General features: G+C 32.7%; 1 protein-coding gene across 1 annotated transcript in view; it reads right to left on the reverse strand.

Moving 5' to 3' along the window:
• LRRIQ3 (leucine rich repeats and IQ motif containing 3) overlaps window positions 1-22,829 on the reverse strand; it is a 161,392-nt gene that overhangs the window by 52,097 nt on the left and 86,466 nt on the right. The window contains exon 6 of the mRNA XM_081817086.1: window positions 6,787-6,916. Coding sequence (XP_081673212.1) covers window positions 6,787-6,916 — 130 coding nt within the window. The remainder of the gene's footprint in view (window positions 1-6,786; window positions 6,917-22,829) is intronic.

A 22,829-nucleotide genomic window follows, 5' to 3' on the forward strand; every position in this document is an offset into this window, starting at 1 on the left:
AGAATGAGCAATTAAATAATCCCAAAGAAAATAGAAAGAAGGAAATATTAAGGACAAAACTTGATATTGTAGAAAGCAAACATGCAGTAGACAAGATCAAAAAAACTAGAAGCTGGATCACTGATACTAATAAATTGACAAACAATAGCAAGTGTTGATGGGGATATAGATGAATTAAAACTTTCATACATTGCTGGTGGGAATGGAAAGTGGTGTACTGTTTTGGAAAACAGTTTGGCAGTTCCTCAAAAGGCAAAATATAGACTTACCATATGATTCAGCAATTCCACTTAGGTGTATACGGAAGAGAATTGGAAACAGAGGTTCACATAACAACTGTACATGAATGTTCATAGCAGCATTATTCATAATAGCCCAAAAGTGGAAACAACCCAAACACCCATACAATGGATAATCATTCAGCAATAAAAAAAGTAATGAAGTAGTGACAAAAGCTACAACATGGACGAACCTTGAAAACATGCCCAGTGGAAGAAATCAGTCAGTGAAGATCAAATACAGTAATATTTCACTTATATGGGATGTTCAGAAAAGGTAAAGTGTATAGAGACAAAAAGTACATTAGAGATTGTATAGGCACAGAGTTGGGAAAGGAGTGTCTGTAAGTGGGCATGAGGTTTCTTTCTGGAATGATGTAAATGTTCTAAAATTAGTGTTTGTTGATAATTGCACAACTCTGTAAATATACTAAAAGTCATTCAATCAGATACTTTCAAAATAGATGAATTTCATCTATGTAAATTATACCTTAATAAAGCTATCAATAAAAAAGCAATACCACACAAAAAAAAAATGTCAAGTTGAGGCATTCTCCCAAAAGAAGTCTAGAAAGGATAAAGAGATAAAAAAGAAAAAAAAAAATGTTTAAAGACATGGAGAACAGAAATAAAAGTATTTAAGTAATTGGTGTCCCAGAAGGAGAGAAAACATGTGAAGAAATAATGGAAGATATGCCAAATAGAAAAGAGCAAGAGCAGAAAAAAACCCACCTATATATACATATAATAGTATACATATTAAGTATACATATTCAGATACCAAAGACAGAGAAACAAATTTAAAAGCTTCTAAAGAGGGGGGGGCATACAGGTGGCTCATTTTGTTAAGCATACAACTCTTGGTTTCAGCTCAGGTCATGATCTCAGGGTCATGAGATGTAGTCCCACATCGGCTCTGTGCTCAGCAGGACATGTGCTTGAGTTTCTCTCTCTCCCTCTGCCCCTCCCCCCTGCTCTCTTTTTCTCTCTCTCTAAAATAATAAATCTTTAAAAAAATAAATAAAAATAAAAGCTTCTAAAGGAACAAGAATTGAATGACATCAAACTTCTCAACGGCAATACTGAATGCAAGAAGATAATAAAATAATATTTGTTGAATATTGAAAGAAAATAATTTTGAACATAGACTGAATTTTGGCCAACTAATTGTTTAAATGTGAGGGTAAATATAGTCCTTGGGATAAAAGGTGAAAGAAGGTATTCTACTATTGCTTCACATAAACCCTCCTGAAGGAAAGTGAGATAAAATGAGATGAGAAATGAATCTAGGAGATGTTGCAAACGATTTGGAAAGTAACATTGACTGAATAACTTGGCAAGATTTGCTGTTTCTTAAAAAAAAAAAAAATTAAAAGCTAAAACCAAAAGAACAGGAGTATATACATAATGACATCATTGTAACCTAGATGACAGTAGTAGGACTAGATCCTGGACAAGAAAAATGATATTAGGCAATTGACAAAACATGGATATAGTCCTTAGATAAGTTAATAGTATTGTATCAATGTTACCTTCCTAGTTTTAATAACTGTACAATGGTTATATAAGATGATAACATTTGTGGAATGGGTAAAGGATATTCAGGAATAATTTTTAACTTTTGTACCGTTTTTTGTAATTTGAAATTATTTCAAAATGAAAAAATCAAAGAGAAGGAGGACATATAGATACCAATTATGAAAAAACAAGAAAAAAGAAAACAAAGGATAGAGCAAACTGGAAAAAAAATAGAAGATAGAAATAGGTCCAATTCTAATAAATATAATAAATATAAATGGACTAAATAGGTTGGCCCAGCTATTTTCTATTTTCATGATGAACATATAAAGCGAAAAGTCAAAAGTAAAAAGATGGAAAAACATTAGGAAAAGTTTAACTAAAATACAGCTGGTACAGCTATACTAATGTCAGACAAAATAGAGCATGAGGAAAAGGCATTATTAGAGAGAAAGCAAGTAAATACATAATGATAAAAGGTTCAGTTCACCAAGAATATGTACTAATTTTAATCATATAGGTAGTTAATAAAATTACCTTAAAATGCAGAAAACAAAATTTGATATAATTCAGGAGAAGCAAATGAATCCACAATTATAGTGGAATATTTTAATAGTTTTCCCTTCTTAGTTAAGTAGACAAAGGGAAAATAAACAAAAATAGAATATCCTACTCTGTTCAAAAACAGAGTATTTGAATAACAATGAAAAGTTTGATCTAATGGACTTACGCATTATCATATGTAGGTTTTAACAAACACCAAAGAATAGGTAGTAGCCAAAATTGAAAATAATTCTCCTTATAAAAATCATTAAAGTTAAAAGTGGCTGCTTCTTATGGGACTGTCACAGCACTCTTAACTACTCAGTACTCGCAGCATTGCTCATCTTTCAATTTAGAGGAAATGAGTAAGTAGTCCAGAAAGGGTATGCATCTCAAACACAATGTTATTACTTAATATTAACTAAATGGTAGGAGGAAACTTCCAAACTTCATAATCTCCCAAAATAAGGTATGTTGAGCCCATTTTTTAGTATGGTCAGAGAAAGAAATTATACTAATCATTCTAAAAGGAAAAACTTTATATTGAAGGAAGGAGAGGTATTTCTCATCCTTTATGAGGAAACAGGATGGAACAGGAAAAGGCATTTCTCATCCTTTATGAATTTGAATATATGCTATTATGTAAAAATTGGTAAGATAGATTAAGATAATCCTAAATAGAAAAATGGAATGATTGAAAAGTAACAGAAAATATTACTCGATAAAAAAAAAATGAAAGCAGTTTTTTATCCTGAATTGATAAAAATTCATGCCCCCCCAAATATTTTCAAGAATATAAATACAATTTTTGGCTGCTTTTTAAATTAGCCATTTTATTAAAGCAAGTATAAGGTAACTGGTTATGATTTAAATGAAAGAAATATGGGAAAATGTTATTTTTATTCTATTTCTTCTAATTACAATGATTTTAGGTAAATAAGATACTCTTCAGTTTCTACAGCTTTTTTACACATCAGAAATTAAAAATAAGCAGGAAATAATAGAATTTTATGTAAAATGGGTGGTTTCATAATATTTGGAATGACACAGGGAATGACAGATTTTATTAGATTTCATAGATTCAGATAGCTTAATCTAATACAACCATATCCCCTTGCACATAATTTAATTATTACACAGTGAAACATTTACAGTTCTCAGGAGGCATCATTGTGAAACAGAACGGAAACTAGACTTTGAGGAAACAGAACCTAGAAATAGTACCAGCTCTGTCACTTTTGGATTATGTGAGCTTGGATAAATTATTGTAGTTTTTAAACTCGCTTTCCTCATTGTAAAACATCAATAAGAAATTAAATTGTTACAATGTTACATCATCTAGCACTGGGATGGCTAAGACATTTTAATTTTTACAATACATTGGTTGTGGCTGCACAAAACATTCACTTGAGAGAGAAGTCAATCAGGACTCAGTAGGATTTATGAATGATGTTTTCCAAGGGTTCAGTCATCCCTTGCCTGGAACAAGATAGGTGTTCCAAAACTCCCTACTTCCTCCTTCTCTTGTTCCAACTTTTCCTTCCTTCTACATATTATATGTATTATATACTGTAAGCTTACAATAAAGTAATCTAGAAAAAATGTTATTAAGAAAGTAATAAGGAAGAGAAAACATATTTACAGTACTAGTATTTATAAAAAATAAATCTGTGTAAGTGAGCCTGCACAGTTCACGGCTATGTTGTTCAAAGGTTGGCTGTAATGGAATATTTATTATTAAACCTTAAAAAGGAAAAATAAATGTGACATGCTTCCACATAAATCAACTTTAAAGACATTATGCTAGGAGCGCCTGGGTGTCTCAGATGGTTGGGTGTCTGCCTTTGGCTCAGGTCATGATCTCAGGGTCCTGGAATTAAGCCCCATGTTGGGCTCCCTGTTCAGCAGGGAGCCTACTTCTCCCTCTCTCCCTGCCTCTCCCTCTGCTTGTGCTCTCTTGCTCTCTCTCTCAAATGAATAAATAAAATCTTTAAAAAAATAATAAAGACATTATGCTAAATAAAATAAGCCAGTCACAAAAGGACAAATATTGTATGATTCCATTTATATGAGATACCTAGAGTAATCAAATTCTAGAGAGAAATAGAATAGTGGTTTCAGAGGTTGGGGGTGGCGGAGGATTGGAAGTTAGTGTGTAATGGGCACATAGTTTCAATTGAAGAAGGAAGATGAAAAGGTTCCACAGATGGATGGTCATGATGGTTGCACAATATACACATACTTAATGTAGAGTTAAAAATGCTCAAAATGGTTAAGTTTTATGTTATATATATTACCATAAAAAATACAAGAGAAATACCCAGAACTGAGGAATATAAATTTTCAGATTGAATAACTCCAATAAACTGAATAGAAAAACAATCCGGCCAAGCAAGCAAATATTTATGAGACAAATCAGTGTGAAATTGCAGAACACCTTGTATAAGAAGAAAATGCTAAAAGTTTCCAGTCAGAAGGGAAAAACAATAAATAGACATTCATATACATCCAACTGAGAACTAAATGTCAATGGACTTCTCAAAGGAAATACTGGAAATTAGATGACAAAGCAATTCTGAAAAAATTCTGAAAGAAGCTCTACGCAGTCAAATCATCAACCAAATATAAGTGTAGCATAACAGCATATTTAGGCTTTCAAGGTTTTAAAAAATTTACCTCCTATATACAATTTCTCAGTAAACTAATAGAGAAGGCACTGTATTAAAATAAGAAAATAAACCAGGAAAGAACAAGATATAGAATTCTGGAACTTAGAGTCCTTACATAGCATGGAGACAAATGAATTCTCAGGATCACGGGTCTAAAGAGACATACACCAAGACAGTGATCTAAGAGCAGGTTTAGAGAGTAAGCAGTCCTGATTAAATCAGGAAAATGGAAGGCTCAAGGAGAAATATTGTGGGAAAAAAAAATATGTGTGTGGGTGTGCTTGGGGAGAGTGGTGGTTTGAATGGAATGAAATTTTCAAACAAGGTTTCAAAAAAATAGTATAAAAAAAGCAAACATATCCTAATATATTGTGTGGCTCAGCTGTGAACAACATGTACACAGTCATAACAATTAAAACAGTAAATATTAATTTACCCCCAAATAGTAGTGATCTAATTCTATGGGGAGAATAGAGGAGGGAATATATAAGCGTGTGTACTATGGAGGATTTATAAGAGAATTAAATTGCCATCTTTCACAGTGGAAATTTGTAAATAATATCTAAAACTAAAAAAAAAAGACATTTTAGCAAAATAAGTATGTTACTTGGAAATATAAAACTAAACAGCAGAAGAGTTAGTTAAAATTATTAAATGATATTGTCTTGGGGTACCAGGAAGATTAAGTGTAGAGATATGGTGCATGGAACTACTATTTTTCCATCATTTCATTTTCGTTTATAAATCTACTAGTTAAATAACTGGATATAAATAAAATTACCTTTAAATAACAATGTAGAGCTTTATGAAATGTATATACAATACATGAAACTAATGGATAATTGATGAAATATCAAAAGCCACTAACAAATAAGGAACCGTTAAGAGATAAAGTACAACAGTTCATATACAAAGAAAATAAAAGGTGATAAAGACACCATCATGAGTTTTTAAAAAGAGAAAGATTTGAATATTTAATAATTAAAAGGTCAGAGAGAGAGAGACATGAGGAGGTGTTCAATGGGTATAAAGTTTCAGTCATACAAGATAAAAAAGTTCTAGGGATCTGCTGTGCAACATTATGACTATAGTTAACAATATTGTGTTATGCACTTAAATGTCTGTTAAGAAGGTAGGTCTCAAGGTAAGTGGTTTTATCACAATAATTTTAAAACGTTTAAGAGAAAACCTTGAGAAAATTGTAATTATTTCAAATAATTTTATAAAAATGATTATATGATTTTTCTGTGAAAGACAGAGGTAAAGAATGCCATCGATCATACATAAAATTTTTTCAGAAAAAATTCTGCAAAAACAACAAAGAACAAGTACACATTTGATAACCAGAATCTTACTAACAAGATAAATGTATTTTTATTGACAAAACAATTACATTCAAAGCCTGAAGGAAATTTAGTATCATTACTTAATTGAAATTATTTATATTAATCTGATACTTGACAGATTTCCTGAAAGAGGAACCATGCTGACCATACAGCAACAAAGCTATCAATTCAATATGGTTCCTGCTAACACCTAGTTCTCTTAAATACCCCCTTCTGCTCAAAATCCAGTCCTTGATATCCATGAAACAACTTTCTAAATATGTACATTTATAAAATATTAAATGAGATATGGATATTTTTATCTAGATATCTCAACATATATTTCATGGAATCTTATATTTATAGTTCAAAATTAACATGCCCAATTTCTAATGAATTTATTCTTCATCAAAATATGTTCATACATATAATTTAAAAATTAATATAACTAACCTTTTTGAGTGAGATGTCTTGATTTTTTTGATTTTATACCAATTTCTTTTGTTTTTAATTCATATATAATAGAAGAAACATGTTTTCTCTGTTCTCTAGAACTTTTTAAATAAACAGGAGAATGTATACTCTGTGGAAACAAAAGCAATGACAACCATGATAATGTCCATTATATACATTTTAAAGTTCTCAACGAACTCTCACATTTATAATACACTACCATGACTGATTTTATTTTTTTAAAAAGACCAAGAAAAACCTGTGAGATAGGCAGAGTTAGGAAAAGATGTAAAGAGCTCCATTGTGTATGATTTTGATAAACTGTCTTTCTTATTTGCTGTGAGTTTTCTTTTTTTTAATTAACATATAACGTATTATTTGTTTCAGGGGTACAGGTCTGCGATTCATCAGTCTCACACAACTCACAGCACTCACCACAGTCTCCCCAGTGTCCATCACCCAGCCACCCCATCCCTCCTACCCGCCTCAACCCCAGCAATCCTCAGTTTGTTTCCTGAGATTGTCTTTCTATTAAGAGTTAATGATATACTTTGGACCATGCTTGGAGGGAAATTGAAGGGGAAAGGGACCTGTCAGGAGGGTGCCATGACAAAACAAAACAAAACAAAACAAAACAAAACAAAACCCACCACGGAAGAAAAATAAGGAATAAACAAAGAGAAGCAAGATGGTGTTGCCCAGAAATCCTGAAGAAAGATTTAGGTTAAGAAAGGGCAGACAAAACTATTTTACAGAATACTAAAAAAGATAGTAACATAGAAAGAAAGAGAAATGGGACCAGAATTATCACAAATCTTAAAAGTACAAATGGATCTGGTATATGTGGAAGGAATAACAGAATATAGAAAAGGAGCTTGGTGGAGAGTTGGGGGCACTATCAGATGTAAACTATACAATGTCTGTAAATTGGTTGGGAATGTTTTAATAATTAATACTGTGTTGTCTGTCTTTGTCTTCACAGTCTATCCAGCATGGTACAAAGGATCCATCAGGTCATCAGGAACCCAGGCTCTTTCAAAATTTATCATCTCTGTCTTACCCTCTATATGGCTTTTATCCTCAAGGTTTATTCATGAGTCAAGATAGCTACTACAGCTCTACAGACCATGTCTGTATTTCAGTCAGTAAGATGGAGGAAAAGGGTAAAATGACAAAAGGGCACAGGCCATGTGTCTTAAGGTACTTTCCCAGAGGTCCTTCCAATAACTTCCGTTTATATCTTATTGGCCACTCATAGTGACAAAGGAGAGGGTAAGCAATGCAGCCTTTTTAGTAGGTACTTTGCTGCCTGGACTAAAATTTGGGGTTTCTTACCAAGAAAGAAGAAAAGGACAGATGTTGGTCGGCAACCCCAGCATGCCACAGAGAAAAAAAATCAGAAGTTTGGGAGGGGATATACATTTGTATTTTGAAATATTCCCAGAATATTATGCTTTCTTTGATGAGTGCCACTGGCCTAAATTCTGAAGGCTCACAAATATGTATCTTCGATAGTATTCCTTTCTAAGGTGTTTGCTTTTTATGTAGTACTCATTAATAACTATGAGCTGTGCTCTTTCACCCTGGAAAATTTCACAGACCTCTCATACTCAATAGAATTTAAGTCCTATCTTTCCTCCAAACCTATTATAACTTATTTCTGGTTTTGGTGAATGGCACCACCTTCATCTAAGAAGAGGGGAGTCACATAAACTCTCTAATATGTGATAGCAGATAGGATTTTGAAATAAAAAACTTATTGCCGTATTTCCCCTACCTTGACCTGCCCACTGTCCAAACCTCCTTTATTCTACAATTTAGGAGAGACACTTGGATATGTGTCCTGGTACCCTGTATTTACAATTTTCTGCCCAAATTCCTATAATGCACAAAACAGATGTATTTACATAAATATCCTTGAGTTTCTATCTTTTAAATTTTATATGTGATATTCTCTAATTTATTGAAAACAATTTGTCTTTATGCAATGACTCATTGTGCAAGAATTTTTTAATGCTCATGATAGGTACTAGGTATTATGTAGTCCTGGAATGAATCTCAGTTATTATTCATTACTAAAAAATCCTTCACTAGTCAACTCTTACATAATTTCTTTCCATTCTTTGCATGACAAAAATACTAGTCTTTGCTAGAAAGACAAATAAGTAGTTACTTCTGACCTTATACATTCTCCTTATATTAAATCTTTTTCTAAAATTTGTCAAGAATAATTATAACATAATAACACAATATCAACACATTATCAAAATATAACATTATTTTAAGTAATATTGCTCCTATTTTCATTTGGGCTCAGTTCTTTCTATTAAACAAAGTATGACAAAAATAATGTAGACTATTGTTCTCCAATCAAATATTTAACAATCAATTCTAAATGCTTTTTCAACCTCAAATTCATCTATCAGTCCTCTTCAATTAGTCCTCTGCATCATTATTGTTTTCTTACTTCTATAAATTTTGCGCTATTTTTATAACTACTGTCTCTCTCTACTAACAATGCAATTCATCATACATTAAAAATCATCCCAAATTCTATTTCAACCATAGAAATGGACCCTTTAGAATGTAAGGATATGTTCAGCAATCTGTTTCTACTAATACATATTCCTCTGCCTTCCCCGGAACAAATAAAGGAAATTTTTAAAACATGTGTGCATCTATCAAATCTGAGTATCCAATCTCTATCACAAATAAAATTAATTTATAGAATCATGAAATTTAAAAATTAGATATTGAAGGGGCACCTGGGTGGCTCAGTCGGTTAAGTGTCTGCCTTCAGCTCTGGTCATGGACCGAGCCCAGCATAGGGCTCCCTGCTCGCGGGGGGAGTCTGCTTCTCCCTCTCCCTCTGCCTGCAGCTCCCCCTGTTTGTGCCCCCTCTCTCTCTCTCTGTCAAATAGATAACTAAAAGCTTTTAAAAAATTAGATATTGAAATTTAAATTTTTAATATTTTTTAAAAAATTAAATGCATAGCTGGTTAGTTCCTTTCAGAAATATATTTTCTTTAGTTCTCCCACTTACCCTTTTCATATAACCACATGCCATTCCTTGTCATCATTTAAAATAATTTTCCCTTGCTTGGCTTTTATAAAAGAAGAATCTGTGACAAAGCTTGCATATATGACAGTGAAACAAATCTAGGAAGATGAGCATCTAAAGCCCTAAGTGAACTGAGACTTACACAAGCTACAAAGGTAAAGAAACTGGGCTTTTCTGTGTACATAGTACAAGAAGGAAAAGAAAGGATGTGCCCACTTACTGATATTCAAAATCATAGAGAAGGACAAGCTATCAGAAGATTTAGGATAATCTAATAATAATAATCTAATAATCTAATAAATATCTTGTTTTCGATAACAGAAAGTATATTCTATTAGCTGAAGTACCTTAAGCCTAACACTGGTCCTCAATAATTTTAGAAAATAGTTTTAAGGATGTTTGGTAGCATTTAAAAGAGGAATAATCACCAGGGAGCAGTACAAGTTAACAAGTGAATACATCAGATATAATGTCATTTCTAACAGGGTCAAAATTAATTCAGGTTCAAACATCCTCGATATGATAAATCTTAATTTCAGTAATATGTTCAGTAATATGTTCAGATAAATGTTTTCACAACTTTAGAAAGACAACATGATTAGATGGAGATCAGAGATGTTGAGACATCACAGAGAAAGAGTAAGGATTCATAAAATGATGCAACTTGAAATAAGATCTCTAATGTCATAAGCAGACTTGTTCTTAGCCCTATCATGATCAATATTTATACAAATGACTTGAATAATAATATAAAGGAAATGTTTATGACATTTTTAGGGAGGTGGCAAAAGAACAAAATCAGTTAACACAAGACAGAAATTTTAAATATTTTCAATAGACTGAAACAATCAATCAAATTAAACAGATGAAGTGTAATAGAAATAAATATTACAGTTGGGCAAAATGCATTTAATCACTGCAATACATAATGTAATTTAAAATCATGAGTGATAAGAGGATACAATATTGTAGTTAAGAGTAAATTAAGAGTCTATTGTATGATGACCTTATGCTATATTAAGCATTTTACCTAGAATGAAGAAAATCACACAGTCTTACCATATTAATTTCTGATCAGAACCATAGCTGAAGCACTATGTCAGGTCAGGGCAACATATTTGCAGATGAGGATAGATAATCTGGAAAGTGAAAAGAGAGCAGCCTACCTACTGAATTATTTTTAAAGTAAGCCCTATATAAATAAGCCATATTTAAATCCAGAGTAGAAAAGAGGCAACAAAGAGAGATTCAGGCTTCTTACCTCCCCCAATTACCATCTCCTTCACCTTATAAAATGATAGCATTCTCTTGTTCAAACCACAAGAACTTAGAATTTGTTTTCTATTTTATCCTCTTTTCTGAAATCCTGTATCTAAGCCATCAGCAAATCTTGACAATTCTACTTCCTAAATGTATTTCAAATCTGTCTACTTCTCTTCCTTTTTTACATTACTTCTCTAGGCTAAGCTATAGTCACCCTTACCAACCACAAATGGCCTCTGATGGCTTCTGCCTTCACCCTGGCTCTTACAAGATTCAGTTACATTTATCAAAAGATAAATATGATCGTGTTTATTTTTAGCTTTACATTTCCTGATAGCTTTCCAAGGTGGCCAGTCCTTACTATGAGCTGGAAAAGCCAGCAAAATATGGCCCTGGGCCACATAGCCAAATTCATTTCATGCTACCCTTGACTTTATTCATCATACTCCTACAACACTGGATTTCATTCAGTCCTCTGAACCCAACTCAAATAAAACAATCTACTCCATGCCTCAGGTCCTTGTGCAAGCTCTTTGCTCTATCTAGAATACACTCCTACACTTTGCATGGCTAGCTTCTCATCATCAGGTCTTAACTTTTATTTCCTCAGAAAAACATTCCATGACAATCTTATGAGAATTAGGACTTCTCCTATTATTCTCTATCTCAGCAACCTATTTATTTTATTTAAAACATTTATCACAGATTAGTTTACTTGGATTACAACTTGGTTTTTGCTTTCTATTTTTTCCTAGAATCTATCTAGTTCACCAGGGTAAGGACTTTGCTTGTCTTCCTTACTCAGTGCCAAGAACGGCCCCTGGCACTCAGCAGATATTCAATAATTATATGCTAAATGTGTAATAATAGTAGCAAAGACAAGTACTAGAAGGAATGAGTGGAGGTTTAGGAACTTTGGTTTTCATCACCTTCTTCATCATGTACATCAACTTAAAACTCTTAATTTTCTAGAGTTTTTTCTACTTTACCATTCCTCAATATGTTACACATAAGAAAAGCATAAACATAACCATCTGGTAAGAATAATTATACAACTACTTGGGTACATCTCTCTACCTGTTCTGTTGTTCTACATAACAATAAGCCAGAGAACCAAAATGGCAATGAAAGAGCTCTCCTTTGATGGTAGTGAGTAGAGAAGCTAGGAAAAAATAATCTATAATAGCTACAAAAGCAGTGAGAGACATGTATACAAATTAATTTCATCTAATCATAAGAAAAAAATTCTCAGAACATTACTGAAAATTGGAATAGATTAACTGAGGCACTATGGAGCTCCCTGTAATTGACAAACTAAATAAGTACATGTTTGTAAAATATCAGATGGATGATTGTACCAGATATTTATTTTCCCCAAGAGAGATGATAATTTACATTTAAAAATTGAGGAGTGGTGACAGTGGTAAGAATTTTCTCTACTTTCTAGACCAAGGGTAAATATTTTATACTAAACTCTTCTGTCTCTGAAAATCAAGATTCATTTTCAATCCTTAACGGTTTGAGTTTCCCAAATTAGCTTAGTTAGTGTTCTATAGACTGTAGTTTTGTTTTCACATTATGTATTATGCAAATCAGAGCCCTTTAACTTGAAAGCGAATTATAAGTCTTTAACCAAAGCAAATTAACAGAGACTCATTGTTATATTATCTATCTATTCCTATACTATTTATACTACAATTGATCAAGCATTTGCTTTGTCTACACTATATATGGTCATTTTAAGTAGGCTCCATTTCAAGGATGATCTCAAAAACCTCTTTAGAATCATTAGTCCTTTGGTATCCTACCACCTGTTTTCTGTTGTTTTTGTTCCCTTTCCTCTTCCCAGCTAAGACATCATCTTTAAAAGTGCTAATCTAAATCTTAGCTTTTCCATATTTTACTCAAAGGAATAACTTTAGGAATATGCTAAAACCCAAACTAAAAATGGTGCCCTTTTTTGGCTGAATGAAAGCTGTTAACTCTACTGTTTGGCTACATAGCCTCTCATTAACTTTATGAAGCAATTCCTTCAACATAGGAGAAGCTAATATACAGAGACGCACTTCTGGCAGGTGCCACTTGAACTCTACCTTCAAGACTAAGTGCTGGTTAACAGGAAAAAAAACATGGAGAAGGGGCAATGATTTAAAATAAAGTTTTGTGATAAAAATTACTTTTTAAGATATTCCCCTAGAAGCAAAAGGCAGGTTTAACTGCTATTTGAAAAATTGCGATTATCTTGTATTTGTTCCCAATCTTACTTTATCTTAACAAAGATGACTAGAAATGATAATACCCTGGATACATGAGGAAGAGAATTCCCAAAGGATGACCTGGATAAACAAATATAGGACACATAGTAGATACAGAAAGAAGTGTGACATTTCTCTTCTATACAAAAAGTAGCCATGGGACATGAAGGTGCCTGAATATTATATTTTGCTGCAAATGTCTATTTAAAGAACACATGGGGAAAAAGGCATAATAGAAAGGTATGCTCCCTCAGTTAAAGAATGGCTAAGGTCTAAGGTCCATCATTACCAAGATTAGAGGTGCCAATGTGTAAATTACTGAGGCCCACTCTGTCTGCTACATTACTGTGGATACTTGTTAGTAGCAGTTGTCAAACCCAGTAAAAAGAGATGCTGCAAACTTCCACAATGATTTTAGAATAGGTTATAATTTCAAGTTGAGAGAACACAGTGCTAGTTCATTAATAATAACAATTGGTATTAGGTAAAGTAAGTAAAGGGCATGAAAAATTTTATAGTATACAGATTTATGTTTCTTTAAAAGTATTATTTACTTATTATTTATATATTTTATATATATTATATAATATACATTAAATATATACTTAATTATTATTTACATGACAATGCAATTCTATTCAAAGTCCCATTTTTTACTAATATATTGATTATACTAATAGCCAATGTATTATATAGTAATAATTAAGAATAATTCTGTATTTGGTTTACCTAAAGACCACATTTTTAAAAGTGTGTAACTCTACAAATATTATTTTGTTTATAACTTTCAAAGCACTTATTGCATTCTACCTTATATCATAGTTAAGTACATTTCTCACCCCTAGAAGAAATTATTCTCTCTGAGGACTGGGTCTGTGGTTTACTTATCTTGATATCCCTGCACCACTTTGATTGGATTCTTCAACCTCTGTTGCAGTATCAACTCACAAATAACAAAAAAGGATTGAGAAATTTGATTAGTTTATTCAACAAATATGTACTGAGTGCCAACTACATCCATGGCATCATGCTAGGCATCAGTACAAAGTTATTATTTTGTGAATACTTAAATTCTAGACTTCTCAAATTTTTCATAATTTAACATTCTATGCAGATATGGAAAACATAAAAAGTAAGATAAAGCCATTCGAAGTGAGAAAAACTTTGTTTCCAATTAAATATGATTTGATTAAACTGAAACTGAGGATATCTACAGAGAGTGAAAGAAAGACACAAAGAGGGAGAGAGAGAGATAGGTGAGAACATAGGCTTAATGGCTTAATGCTAAATACATTCCTAATAAGAATCTGCATTTTATTAAAGCTCATGTGTTAACTTAATTGGTTACAATATTTTTAAATCAGTAAATCTAATCATTTTGAAATGAAAAGAGACAGGGTATATATTAACAATATAAGTTAATACTGCTTAAGTAATCACCAAATGAGACAAGTTCATATGGTGGTGTGAAATTTATTGATGGGCAACAAAACAGAATTTTCTAAAGAAAAGAAAAAAACTTTTCCTTACTAGTAACATATGTAGCCCAAGAGTCTATATTTCTATGTGTATTTAACAATGCCCACATTTATCAAAAGAGAAAAAAGAACAGATAGGGACTGCCAACATTTTAACTGATGTTTAGGTTGCTCTCCTCTACACTAAATATCTTAAGCAAATCCGGCATTTTAGAGAAGGTATATGTTTTAAATTAAGGTTTAGAATCTGAGGAAGCAGTTATATTTCTCTCTCTCTCTCTCTCACACACACACACAAGCCCTCAATAAATTAACAGAGTAACCATATACATAATTATGTTTCTAAGTAAAGCATATTATAACCAACTTAAATATGCTTTATGCATACATATTGATAAACTATCAAATTGATTCAAATATTACTTGGGTAATATTTTCTAAAACTGAGGTTTTAGTCTCCTGCAACTGTGAGTAATATACTCATTTGGGAGTTTAGAATATTAGTAAATGTTGCTTCCTATAAGCTTTCATTACAATACTAAGAACTAAAATGACTGTTTCAAATGCAGTTTAATTATGCTCCTTCCTTCTAATTGCTACATATGTGCTAGGAACTGCAGGGGGCAGAGAGAGAGAGAGAGAAAGAGACTGACTCAGGAAGTGCTATCACTGACCCTGGTTAGCCAGCCCGAAAGTTCTATAGCCCCAGTACAAATCTCAGTTGGCCTGACTTCAGAGCATTCAGCAGAACTTCTTTAACAACCTCAGCTCTACTGCTCTTATTGGAAATATTTCAGCCATGGTCCAGAGTTTATTATTTACATGAGGTCCAATATTCCTGTGGCTGAATAAAAGGACTCAAAACTGTAGTCACCAAAACTTTCAAAGATACAAACAGGCTTATTTTAGGTTCATAAGCTATTACAGCAGGTATTGCCAGAATCTTTATATTTCATTAAACAAAAACTGAAATATGAAGAAATGCCTGCAATTTACTATGAGTCCCTCCAGGCTTTCCAGGTGAATATTGTCATTAAACACCTGTGCTTAGATGGAATATCTCTAGAACTATCCTAAATAGACCAGAGAGCAGCAGTACGATTCAATAGTTAATATTTCCCAAGTCATGGTACTTAAAACTTGTTTTAAGAAAATTCTATGTCGTTTTCTAGATGACTCATAAAACATTAATTTCTGTCATTCAAAGCACAGACCAATATCGAAGTACATTGAAATAGCCACTCTCTCTTACCTTGAACAAATAAAAATTCATTCTAAGTAAGTTGTAAAGAATGGTCATTTTATTGATTTTGTCATCTTTTTTTTATTAGAAAAAGATGGACAGCTTGAAAAGTTCTGAATTATCAGTCTTTGTAAAGCAAAATTTTTATGATGATAAGTTTCACTGGATTTAAAAATGGTAATATTAACTTTCTTGTATGAGGAAGTAAATAATTTCATGATCATTTTTATGCAAGTTTCAAACTGTTAAAATATGCTGGCTTGGATGAATTATTAAATGTATTTCTCTTTTCAACTTTACACTTATCTTGTGTGTACAGCTGATATCCCTAGTGTCCAATCAGAGACAGGTTTTCATCCTGTTGTCCAGGGAAGGATGTGCACAATTCCTTTTGACACTGATGAGAGGTGAATACATAATCCAGCCCACTTCAGTGAAAATTGAGCCATAATTTTTTTTTACCCTGAAGAAAAATACAGTGATAAAGTTTAAAGATGGAAAATAGTACAGTTAAACTCTTGAGGTGTACCATTAGTTAATGATAGTCAGCAAACATTACATTTTGCCTTGAGGGCAGCGAGCTCCAGATTTGCTTTTTAGGTGCTCACGAACTCTAATAATCATGGCTCTATGTGATAGCAAGAAACCTAAAAGTATGAATGATAGGTTTTTTACATTTCAATGAATTTAAAAGTTAAAAAGGAAAGACATGCTTTTTATTTTTATAATTTTATTTATTTATTTGAGAGAGAGAGAGAATGAGAGACTGAGAGCATGAGAGGGAGGAGGGTCAGAGGGAGAAGCAGACTCCCTGCTGAGCAGGGAGCCTGATGCGGGGCTCGATCCTGGGATTCCAGGATCGTGCCCTGAGCCGAAGGCAGTGGCTTAACCAACTAAGCCACCCAGGTGCCCCAAGACATGCTTTTTATATATTTTCTCCTACCTCTACTCTCCACTAAGATGTTTCTTTAAGAAATGAGTATTTTTATATCAGTCTTTGTAAAGCAAAGACTTATATAGTAGTTGAGAATATACACTATTTCACACACAAAGACTATGCCCCAATTAAAAAAAAATATATGGATCTTGCATAAGACTCTAATGTTGTCTCTGAACTAGTATTTTCAAGATTTATCAACGTCCTTCTGATTTGGGGGAAAAAATTACTTGGCATAGTGAGTCAGATCAATTGCCCCTATACCAAGTACCCTACCGCTAATTGTATCAAAAAGAAACATGCTCTAAAAAATTAAGACTCTATTTTCATTTTCTTTAATAATTCATTAAAAATTGATTCATTAATTTATCTACATAATTTATTTTTAGTTTGTTTATATAATCAGCCTGTAACATTTCTGGAATAATGAATTTTATTATAATGACCACAGTATAGAGTAACCCCTTTATCTTCTTTATCTTTGAAAGGTATTCTAAGTTCTAGTGTAACAGCACTGACAAGAAAATGTTTTATTTACATAGTTCATACCTTTGCAAGATCTTTTTGCACTGTTTTATTTTTGACTTGCATCTTATTTTCATCTATCTTCTTTCAATGATAACCTTATTTCTTCCTGCCCACATAGAAAGAGCTCAGTGATAAGCAGATTTCTGTTAGCCACTTTTTTCATAGTAGCATGATGGAATATTTTAAGAAAATATACTAAAATTACTCCATGAGTTATAATTCAAAATAATATAAGTAGAGTTTAGATTATACTTCTTTTAAATACAACAAATAGTATTTTAACTCAGTAAATATTTGTTAAGTACCTCCTATGTGCATATCACTGTGCTAGATAAAGGGTGGCAAAAACAAAATAAAATACAACTTGCCATAAAGTGATTTATTTTCCTAGAGTAAAAACATTCACAGTAAAATTCACATAAAATTCACTTTCAAAGGAAGCAGTGTATAAATAAATTTAAATAGAAACATACACAAGAAAAATAATAGTAACAATACTCTATTCAAATAAGAGAAACAGATTTCCCTAATATTGAAAAAGACCAAATCTTGGTTCAGGGACATTATCAGGGACTTTATTCTTTTATTTGATGCTGCAAGCTGAAGTGAAGACAGACAGATGAGAGGAACATTGTGGGAATAATCTCGTTCTTAAACAGAAAAAGAAGTAAAGAAATTCTGGGAAGGAGGTTTTGGCCTTGGGTGCCAAGAACTTCAGGTGAATGAATGAAGGCATTTTAGTGCCTACTTTGTGTATAGATCATTTGATGGCATATTGTAGAAAGAAGGCAATGTGCTGGAATGGAGGTGAATTGGAGGGAGGACACAAAACAATGCTTTTATATATTAGCTCTATCTATGAAAAAGAGGAGACTTTACTTTCAATAATTGGCTAATTCGTAGCAGCCAAGATCAAATATAGTTAATTTTAATACTGGAATCTCTTATAACATGCAGCAATAGTTCTGTTTTGAAGAAAAAGCTGCTGATAAGATACACTCTGTTTCTGTAATCACCCTTTCCCTTCTTTGGAGCTATTAAATCCCCAAAATACAGACTCCACTCTCCAATTCTAGGGCCTAAGATAAGAGAGAGTTAGCCTCTCTGGACCAATCTTTAGAGTTCCCTATTAATTTACCTTTGCTCAAATCCTGACACATAATTCTGGTAATTATTTTTTTTATATCCTTCTTGAGCCTTCATCACTCTATCTGCCTTTGCAATGTTTCCCAGTTCTAATTTGACATCTGCCCTGGGCCATTTCCCCAGCCTTCATTCTAGCAATGCAATCTTTGATACCAGTTTTCTTCTTAAGACAGTTCTTTAACATAGTGTCTAGGCTTTGATACTTGAGGACAGACCTCATTAATACCAGCATTTTATTTCAACCTGACCCAATTTCAATGTTGCTAAGCTTTCCACAGTAGTTCCTCAATTGTGGCTAGCCACGTGACAGTGAACAGAGTTCACAGTACTCATTAGATGGGGAGCTACTTACCAAACTGACTCTCTTTTGCTAGTTCCTAGAACCATAACCATTCTGTGTCTCCTGAACTACTCCAGTGGTCAAGCCCAAATTCTTTCTTAACCTAACCAATTTTACTTTAAATACCTTTTCCTGTGAATAACAAGATAAAATGTAGAAGTTCCAATTTGAATGATATTGTAAATACTGTAAATGTCATCAGAAGGTTGAGCTCATTGTAAAGCATCTTGAAGAAACTGGGAACATGAATTAGGCAGATGCGAAAAAGTAGATGATACTTAATTTACATAAGGAAAACATGAGGCAAACAGGTAAGAATGAATAAGGAGACTGGAGACTGAACCAGCTGAAGGGTACTGTTTATAACAGAATAATGAGCAAAAAACATTGAAAAGATAAAATGATATAAAATTATAAAAGGCCCATTAATTACTGAAATCTACAGCCTCTATTATGCTCTTGCATCTTTCATCTGGAAACCTTCCTACATTTTCTTGTCATCTGTCTATGATATTTCACTATCAGGAAAACTTCAGTCTGATGGCTATAAGATTTCACTCTTTACTCTCTTCTTTATATCATAAATAAAACAATTAAATAACCATCCTAACATTTGGTCACCCACTCTCCTATACAAAAGTTTGAATAACAAATGTAACTTGTTAATTCTAAGTAATTTCACAGGTATAACAGCACATATGGATTAAAATGTACAGAGAGACTATTGCTTGCTAAATAATCATTTTAAGCACTCAAGTGAAAATTAAAATATCCATTAACAGCCCTACCCAACTGTACTTTCCACAATTCCTCTCATAAATCTCTTAGTATATAGTTAGGATAATTTCCTTTCCATTCACATATCTGCCAAGCTAATTCTCACCTCCATAACTTTGTTCATATATTTTTTAAATGTTACCCTTGATCTTTTCTTTTTTGACATTAAATTTTTTGTATGTTCCACCACACATCTGATGCTTAATTATATAGGCATATTGGTCATTATTCTATTACCTCATCTAAACAACAAATTCTTTTTTTTTTTTTAAGATTTTATTTATTTATTTGAGAGAGAGAGAGAAAGGGAGAGGGAGGGAGAGCACAAGCCGGGTTGGGGGGTGGGGAGACAGGGGGAGAGGGAGAAGCAGACTCCTTGCTGAGCAAGGAGTCAGATGTGGGACTCAATCCCAGGACCCTGGGATCATGCAGCCGCTTAACTGACTGAGCCACCCAGGTGCCCTAAACAACAAATTCTTAAAGAATAAAAAAACTCCACTCTTCTTCATTTCCCTAAAGCATGCTAAGGTGGAAAAATAAAAGCATTAAAGAACATAAAATTTGAAATTTAAAACCAAGATTTAACACTCCTATAGATACCTATAAGGTATCTATATTGATACTTATTTATATGTATAAACTTATATAGGTATCTATTGCCTTTAAAGTATGCAGGCAAAGCTGCTTTTATGATTATAAAGGTCATGAAATCCATCTGTGGGATAAATCAGTGTTCTATGGATGGAAAAACCATTAATTGTTTCTTAGGGCTTTGACTATGCTTTTCATTTGTCAACTCTCAGACATTTGCTCTCCATATCAGATTTCCTATCTATGCATGAATCTTAAAATTGCAAACTTTCAAAAAATTTGGAGGTAAATAATATATCATTTGTACACATGGGAGGAGTTTACATGTTGATTAATTTTTAATTTGAGTATAATGATATAAAACAAAAATTTTAGGATAATAGATTTCAATCTTAATTATAACATGATAAACTATACTACTGAAGATTCCTAGGATACTGGACTTTTTTCTTCAGTAGTATATTATTTAAGTAACAAAAACTTTGCAATGCCAAGTGATTGTGTGGGGTAGACATACAGATCAATAGAATAGAACTTAAGAGTCCAGAAATAAACCCTTGCACATGGTCAACTGAATTCTGACAAGGGTACCAAGATAATTCAGAAGAAGGATGAGTTGGGTTTTTTTTCCTTTCAAAAAATGGTGCTGTACAACTGGATATCCACTAATAAAAGAACAATGTTGGATTCCTAATTCATACTACATAAAGATAAACTGAAAATGAATTGTAGGCCTAAATAGAAGAGCTAAGATTATAAAACTCTTAGAAAAAACATAGAAATAGCGATGCCTGGGTGGCTCAGTCAGTTAAGCGTCTGCCTTCAGCTCAGGTCATGATCCCAGAGTCCTGGGATGGAGCCCCACATCAGGCTCCTTGCTCAGCAGGGAGCCTGCTTCTCCCTCTGCCTGCCGCTCTCCCTGCTCCTGTGCTATCTTGATCTCTCACTCTCTTTCTCTGACAAATAAATAAATAATCTTTAAAAAAAAGAAAAGAAAAAACATAGAAATAAATCTTTAAGACTTTGGTTCAGATAATTGTTTCTTATATTTGATATGGAAAATATAAGTGATCAAGGAAAAAAGAGATGAATTAGGTTTTATCAAAATTAAAAGCTTTTGTGTTTTAAATTTAAAAAGTCAAAGACAACTTACGTAATGGAAATGGGAAGAAATCAGAGAGGGAGACAAACCATGAGAGACTCTGGACTCCGGGAAACAAACTGAGGGTTACGGAAGGGTGGGGAGTGGGGGGATGGGGTAACCAGGTGATGGGTATTAAGGAGGGCACGTGATATGATGAGCACTGGGTGTTACATGTAACTAATAAATCATTGAACACTACCTCAAAAACTAATGATGTACTATATGTTGGCTAATTGAACATAATTAAAAAAAGGAAAAATAATTTTAAACCATATATGTGATAAGTGATTTGTATTAAGAATATATAAGGGATAAATAATACATAAGGAATTCTTACAACTCAATAATAAAAAGAAGCTATTATAAAATGATGAAGGTATTTGAATAGACAGTTCTCCAAAGAAGATATACAAATGGCCAATAAATACATGAAAAGATCCTCATCATCATTAGTTATTGGGAAATACAAGTTTAAACCACAGTGATGTACCACTTCATACCCACCAGCCTGATTATAATCAAAAAGACAGATAATAACAGGTGTTAGTGAGGATTTGGAGAAATAAGAACTCTCATATATTGATGATATGAATGTAAATGGTGCAACTGCTGTGGAAGACAGTTTGTTACTTCCTCAAAAAGTTAAATGTAGAATTACCATATCATCCTCCTGTAACTCCACTACTAGTTGTCTAGCCAAGAAAACTCAAAAATATGTCCACACAAATATTTGTATATGGATGTTCACAGCTGCATTAATAATAGCCATAAATTGGAAGCAACCCAATTAATGAATAGATTACAAAATGTGGCCTACTCATACAATAAAATATTATTTGGCCATAAAAATGAATGAAATACTGATACATGTTATCACATGGATGAATCTTGGAAACATTATGCTAAGTGAAAGAAGCCGGACACAAAAGACCACATATTTTATTATTCCATTTATATTAAACGTCCAGAATAAGCAAACTTATAGATATAGAAAATAGATTAATGGTTGCCCAGGCCCACAAGGACAACTGCTAATGGTAGGGGATTTCATTTTGGGGTAATCAAAATATTCTGGAATTAGATAATGGTAATGATTGCAAAAGTCTGTGAATATACTAAAAATCACTGAATTGAATAATTTAAAAGGAAGAACTTTGGGTTATGCAAATTATATCTCAGTAGAGATGTTATAAAAAATATTGTAGAGTTGACAATTCAGTTTCAGTAGTGCTTGTCAGAGTTATAATGAAATGTCAAAGATGTGAAGTATCCAAAAAATT

The sequence above is a fragment of the Leptonychotes weddellii genome, chromosome 4, assembly GCF_054177405.1.
Source record: "Leptonychotes weddellii isolate Sample4059 chromosome 4, ASM5417740v2, whole genome shotgun sequence".
Lineage (NCBI taxonomy): Eukaryota > Metazoa > Chordata > Mammalia > Carnivora > Phocidae > Leptonychotes > Leptonychotes weddellii.